Below are 6,758 nucleotides of genomic sequence, written 5' to 3' on the forward strand. Positions count from 1 at the left end.
TGCTATATTATATTTTTCATTGTTATATGACAACAGTCCATCTTCAACAGTGGTGGAAGAATTGTTTTTTGAATTTAATTATTATTAATAAAGGTTAAATTCTTTAGTGAAGTTGTGTGTATTTTATATTTTATTTTGTTAGATTTTTATAAAAGCAGTAAACTACCTGAGGCCATGTGTTACAGTGATTTACCACTGTAGATGAGTTTTTACTTCGCACCCCTTACCCGTGATAAAATCCCAGTTACGCACAGAATCTTGTTGCTTATTGCATCATTACCAAAAACACAATTAACACAGCAGTTTTACCGAAAAATGTTCTTAGCCAACTTCCTTAGCAATGCACTGGAGTTTTGTTTTTGTATTTTTCTTTTAGGAATATCAAATGAGTATTTATAGTAGTATAGTATTTTAAGTGGAAACCATTCCAGTTTGTCATTATGTTTGATGTCACAAATATATTATGTATGAAAGTATGTAATGAATTATGTGATTCACACCTCATGTTGTCTCTCAACTCTTCATTGAAAATCTTAGTGTTTGTATGCATGAGCACACTCTCCTTTAGGCTTAGCCAGCCGAAGCTTTCCCACACAGGCACTTCTGTTTTTATCCTGTCACATCCTATGAAGTTAAACAAGAAAATGTTGACTCTTGGGAGACTTCTTTTATTGACCTCTATTCTGTTTTTCCATACTACTCATTGTTTTTTTCTCATTTTGTTTGTTTGCGTAGGCTTCCCTATGATGAGTTTTTTGGTGGTGTCAGCGGCCTTACTTCCAAGCAGTTTCAGAAGATAAATGGATTTCCCAATGCTTTCTGGGGTTGGGGAGGGGAGGATGATGACCTTTGGAACAGGTAAGTGCTAGCTAACTCACCTAAGCCAAACAGGAACTCCACTCTAAATTGTTTAACTCTAGCCTCACTAGCTTCCAAGCATGTCTAGCATAGTGTAGTTTGTCAAGGAATTTTTGACTAACCTTGGCAGTTTGACAGTGGACACATTCAACACACCTCTAGCAGCTGGAACTGGAAAATAAACTGGAAGTGAATTAGCAACAACACATTTAGTGATGTGGAATGACAATGACTGTAAATGCAGTTTATAGATGATGTATATGATGTTTTCCAATCAGATTTTTGGCTATGATAAGCAAATAAGTAAAAATGTGCAGATAATAATAAAACTGGAAGTTTTTTAGAAGTTTTGTAGTGTATTGGCACACCAGATATGTTTACAATCCACTCCTTAGACAAAGTCTTTGATACGGAGCTGGGTGTGACCTTCCTTTTTTTGTTCATGTATTACAGGGTTCAATATGCTGGCTACACCGTGAGCCGACCTCCGGGAGACATTGGACGCTATATGTCCATTCCTCACCACCACCGAGGAGAGGTCCAGTTTCTGGGGAGGTCAGTACCATTCCTCCATTCTGGTTACCAGCTGTGATACTAAAAAATGCAATGACCATAAACCTGCAGTGAAACTTTTACTGGATTCAGTACAGTTTGTATCCCACTTAGATTTTCAGTAGATGTTAGAAAACAGGATAGGTGTAAACAATAAGCAGCCCATCTGGAGCTATGACCCCATACTGAGTGTACAGGATCAGGTAGCAATTTTACAGTGTAATTTGGAATAACTTTACTGCAGTTATTAAATCTGACCATCGTTGTATTCCAGAGATGTTAGTTTTCTCAATCACCTTAATCATGAGTCTTATGAACGTTAAGTTTTTTTTTTTTGTTTGTTTGTTTTAGCTTGAGCAGTGTTGGCCACAAGAAGGAAGCAAGAAGGCTAATCAGCCAATTTAGCCGCTTTAGGCTTGTATTTTAAAAGTTGCATACAGTTAACAAAAAGACAATTTATTTTGTTAATAATAATTATTTATATGGCAACTGATTGCCAGCTAAAATTTATTTCCTAATTGTGACAAGCCTATATTCAAAGCATTTTGTTTCATATTTGAAGGATTTTGTTGCAAAACTCATTATAGACCACTTTGACACATATAAGAAGTATCAGTGCTATATTATGATTGATACTACTTTTTTTAGAGAAATAAAAATGTGTTTTCCATTAACATCAGCTTTTATTCTTTTGAAAAACTCTTTCTGTCCAAAATTGTTACAAAATTGATACAGACATATATGTGTTTGCTTGCACTGTCCTGGGTTAATACAACTTGGTAAATAAGATAATACAAATTCAGAATCGTACCTAATAGTTGAATTAAATCATGAAATCTGAAATTTGTGAACAACTCGAAAGAATCCTCCTAGTTATAATGAAGGAGAAATCTTTGCTGAATGAATGACCGTCTGTCTGTTATTTTTCAGGTACACGTTACTCCGACACTCCAAGGAGCGGCAGAGGCTGGACGGCCTGAACAACCTGCGCTACTCCCCCCAAGTGTCCCGACGGAGTCTGTACACCAACGTATCTGTTGCTCTGAGCCGAGACTTGGCCCTCGTTGCAGACTATTAACAACCATCACTCTGTCACATTCACACTTGAGCAGAGGACAGGACACGAATCAGTCCTGCCCAACTCAACCCTATCACCTAGCAAGGCCAGAACACCTTTCAGGACTCATCTTCTCACTGCTCCACAAACCTCTGCGGAACATTTCACTTTTGTTTTCAATTTTCATTTCATACCATTTTTGCTCTAGAGAAGGAAAGACGACGCAGTCCTGCATCATACTGCTACAGGCTAAATTTGAGGAGGAACTGTTTTTTGTGAGCTTTCTTTTATATCACATCACACTTTTCAGGTATCGGGTCTCCGTCCGCCTTTTTGCAACACCATTTCGGCCTTTCGCTTCTGCTATTGCTTCGTTTGTTTAGCCACTCTTTCCCCTCATTCGTTTGCTAAATGGAACGGCTGAAGCTCACCTGCCCGGACTCTGGCCACGCCTAACCTCTCTGCTGACCAAACCAGACACCACCAGAGCAACGAGTGCCGTGTGTCTTCTAAACAGTCCACAGCGAGAGTGGAGTCATGTGTTTACAATGGGAATGAGTAAGCTATCCAGTGCGACAACAAGCATGGCGCTCAATGCGGATACATTAGTTGCTGCCACAGGAGAACGTCTCATTCCTTCATCTAGAATAAAGCGCAGCGGGTTCTGTGCAATACAATATAAACGAACATGCACTGATATAAATGGGATAGACACCATCAGACATGGTAGGCATCTTGTGTCACAACGAGTTTGAGTGTTTCTCGTGTGCATAGACTCTATTCGCATGCCCTTATCCAGTATGGTAACAGCGCACTAACTCACAGCCAAAACAAATGCATGGGGACCTGTTGGACGAGTTAATTTGAGGTTTGAGCGTATGATGGAGCAATACACAAGTGTAGGCCGTCCTGTTTACACCACTAGAAGATGACATAAGACATTCTTATAGACAGATTTTTTGCATTTCATTCTTTCAGTCATGAGAGAGTGGGTGGGGTTTCGCACTGACTGCTAATGCCATGCTAGAATGCACTAAGAAAAGGCAATAGACTATGCAAACCCCTCTGACGCATCTACTAAAAAATATATATAATAACAGAGGAGGGCATTGAAAAAGTCTATTGTGACTCCATGCAATTGTTGTGCTCTTTATGTATACGTATTGGCTTTGTGTATGCGTGTAAGATTGAAGAGGGCTATGCAAAAAGGTGACATAATTGTTGTGGAATTGAAGGCTGCCTGTGTTCTCTGAAAGTGTTTGTCCTCTATCCTTTGTGCAGGTCTGGATTAAAGGAATACGTCACTTAAAACCAGCAAAGTTGTTGACTAAAGGCTAGTGATGCAGCTATGATAAACCACTAGCCACCACTAGCTGTTGTTCATCATTAGCCAGGTTAGTCTTATTAGGTGATCTTATTAGGTTCACCAAAAACTACAAAAAAATGTTAAATATTAAGCGATGGCTAGTGCTGGCCAAATGCAACCAAGATAACCACTAGCTTTAAATTAGCATTAGGCAATTTTGTCATTTAGCTGAACTTTTCACCTAAAACTACAAAAAAAGTTGCTCCATATTGAGTTAAGCCTAGAAATGGCCAAATGCAACCAAGATAACCACTAGCCACCACTAGCTTTCATTATTTTACTCTATTCTGTTCTTAGGTGATGTATTCTTTTAAGAGAAGACCACTTGGTGTTTCAAAATTGAAGTTGCGATGATGCCCGTTTTTCAGGGTTATGCAACCAGCTGTACATTTCTGTATAGTGATGTTTACACAGTGATGTTTATGGTGTTTAAAACACACTGGGTTCACTGTTTAGCGGACATCATGTCTGGTTTACACAGGGCTTCTATCATTCTTAACCCAATGTTCTCTCCAACCTCTGCAACATTTTCCAAGCTCTGCAACATCATAATTTAGTCAGAGTAGGAGGCACATAAGCTAGACACTATGCCGATGCCTCTGATTAAGTCATTACAGCAAGAAATTAATCATCAGCCATTTCTGGGCACACAACCAGAAGGCATTGGCAGTAACTTCTGTCTGAAAGGGAGAGTTGGACAGACATGGGCAGTATAGGAACAGAAGCTGCTAGAGTAGTGGTAGGAAGATGTCATAGCAGTATATTTTTGTGCTTTAATAGAGGAACATTTTTTTAATTTACACATTTGGATCACTGGAGAAAGGCTGCAGAATATGCTTTGCCATAAATTTACACTAGTGTTCAGAAGGTTGGAATCACATATTAAAAATGGCTGTTATTTTATTCAACAATAGCTCATACAGTGTGGATTGAAAACCAACAGTTATTAAAATATACATAATATACTGTTAATTATCTGAACATACGGTATATATATAGCTTTTTCATTCATTTTGGAATCTTTCTAATACTGGACATTTTTATCTCCTTTTTCTTTTAACAGTCGATTGGTCGAATTTGTGAAGTTGTGGAGGAGTAGCATCAAATTACACACAGATTGTTAGAAAGGTATTTTGCGTAATGCCATAAAACCATTTTGGATACTTAAAAAACATTTCAGTGAAGAAAGTCAGATGTGTGGGTATGAAGAACCTCTTGAAAGTTTAAAGAACCTCCACATATTATATAGTTTCTAGGAAGAATACTTCATTTTATAGAGAACCCTGACCTTGTGCTGATTCTTGTGATGAGATGGTCCACATCTTTGCTTTATCCCGATGTGTTGCAAATTAGATGGGAGCAAAAATTGGACCATCTGGGGGTCCCTGAGGACCAAATTTGAGAACCCCTGCCCTAAAGAACCTTTCAGTGAAGAATCATTTTTGTAAATAAAATGTACAAGTGAGAAGAACCCTTTTTGAAGTTTGAAGAACTTCCACAGACGTAAAGTCTGTACTAAGAACCCTTAAATTGGTTAAAGAACCTTTACATTATGTGAATGTTCTTTATAGCTTTGAAATGTTCTTCACACTCACACATTTCATTTGCAAACATGGTTCTTCAAGGCACTAAAATGATTCTTCTGTGTGTAGATTCATTTTATTTTATTGAAAGCTTTTGAATGTGATTCCAAACTTATGAACGGTAGTGTAGATGATAAATTAGTTGTGTAAATGTTGTGCAAACATCCCACAATATCAGTTAACACACCTGTTTTAATCATACGACAAAGAATAATATTACCATGACATGAATTAGGATGTACTGCCTGCTCCTACGTTGAGTGCGTGTATGTGTTTGCATAGGTTACATTATACCTCTGCAGTACACTGGGAAGTCAATATCCCAGAGCACACAGCCTCTTCTCACTATTCAGCATGTGTTTATACATAACAGACCCTCATTTCCCCTGTTCAGTCGGTGCCTCTAGCTACCTCTATGCCAGTTAAACTAACTGTGGCCATAGGTGAAGCCATTTGTAATGATCCATTAGAGGCTATGTGGGATGTTTAATTTGAGGGCCAGGCTCGGACAAAGGGCCTGCAGATCAAACTAGATTGCGAAACTACACATGATCTTACACACCCACACGCACGCACACACATGCACTCTTATGCCCCCCCCCCACCCCCCCTTCATTTGACTGGAGCTCTATCACTACACGCAGGTTTCGTGGCTTGTTGTACATTGACCTGACGTATAGCGAGTTTAGTAGTGTCAGTTAGCGTGCGTGAAGTTGTGTATGTGTGTGTGTGTGCATTCATCCTAGAGGCTGGCCTCTTGTATTTATTCTTTTGTGGACCTGTGGTTGATTTTATTATTATTTTTTTATTATTATGTTTTGTTTCATTTGATTGTAATTGTGTAGAACGTGAAAAAAAAGATCTACTACTGTAAAATGAGCGGAGCTGTGATAAAAAAAAAAAAACAAACAAACAAAGCAAGCGCACTGAAACTGACACGAGCGTGTACGGTCGTGTTTTTTAGGTGAAGAAAGGCCGTACTGTATCTGCCGTTTAGCCGAATGGAGAGCCATTTTTATATGAGGACGCCTGAACGAGGGAGAGAGAGAAAGACTGTTTGTTAGTGGCAGCTTGTTCTCGCTTTTCCGAGCCCCTGTCCACCCCAGAATCCCATCGATAATCTATGGTGCTGACCTCAAAGACATGAGTATTGTGTGACTTGCTGCTTTTCCTTCTGTGACTGATCATTATGCTATATTTAGCTTTGGCTTCGTTTTTGATGCTTCTGTCCCTGGCACAGAGGCACATAATCTAATCACAGGGCCAAATACACTGAAGGTGGTGCAGTGGGAGGCTTATGCCAAGCAAATTACAGTCTTCTCTCCTCGCCCAGCGTCTGACG

The 6,758-nt window shown here is 39.1% G+C and overlaps 1 protein-coding gene across 2 annotated transcripts in view; it reads left to right on the plus strand.

Moving 5' to 3' along the window:
- Window positions 1–6,495, plus strand: part of b4galt5 (UDP-Gal:betaGlcNAc beta 1,4- galactosyltransferase, polypeptide 5) — a 59,432-nt gene extending 52,937 nt beyond the window's left edge. For both annotated transcript variants that reach the window (XM_036590892.1, XM_036590893.1), the window contains exons 7-9: window positions 736–858; window positions 1,312–1,413; window positions 2,341–6,495. In XM_036590892.1, the coding sequence (XP_036446785.1) occupies window positions 736–858; window positions 1,312–1,413; window positions 2,341–2,488 (373 nt within the window). In that variant the 3' untranslated portion in view covers window positions 2,489–6,495. The remainder of the gene's footprint in view (window positions 1–735; window positions 859–1,311; window positions 1,414–2,340) is intronic.
- Window positions 6,496–6,758: the final 263 nt, after the last annotated feature.

The sequence above is a fragment of the Colossoma macropomum genome, unplaced genomic scaffold (genome assembly GCF_904425465.1).
Source record: "Colossoma macropomum unplaced genomic scaffold, Colossoma_macropomum, whole genome shotgun sequence".
NCBI classification, from domain to species: Eukaryota; Metazoa; Chordata; class Actinopteri; order Characiformes; family Serrasalmidae; genus Colossoma; species Colossoma macropomum.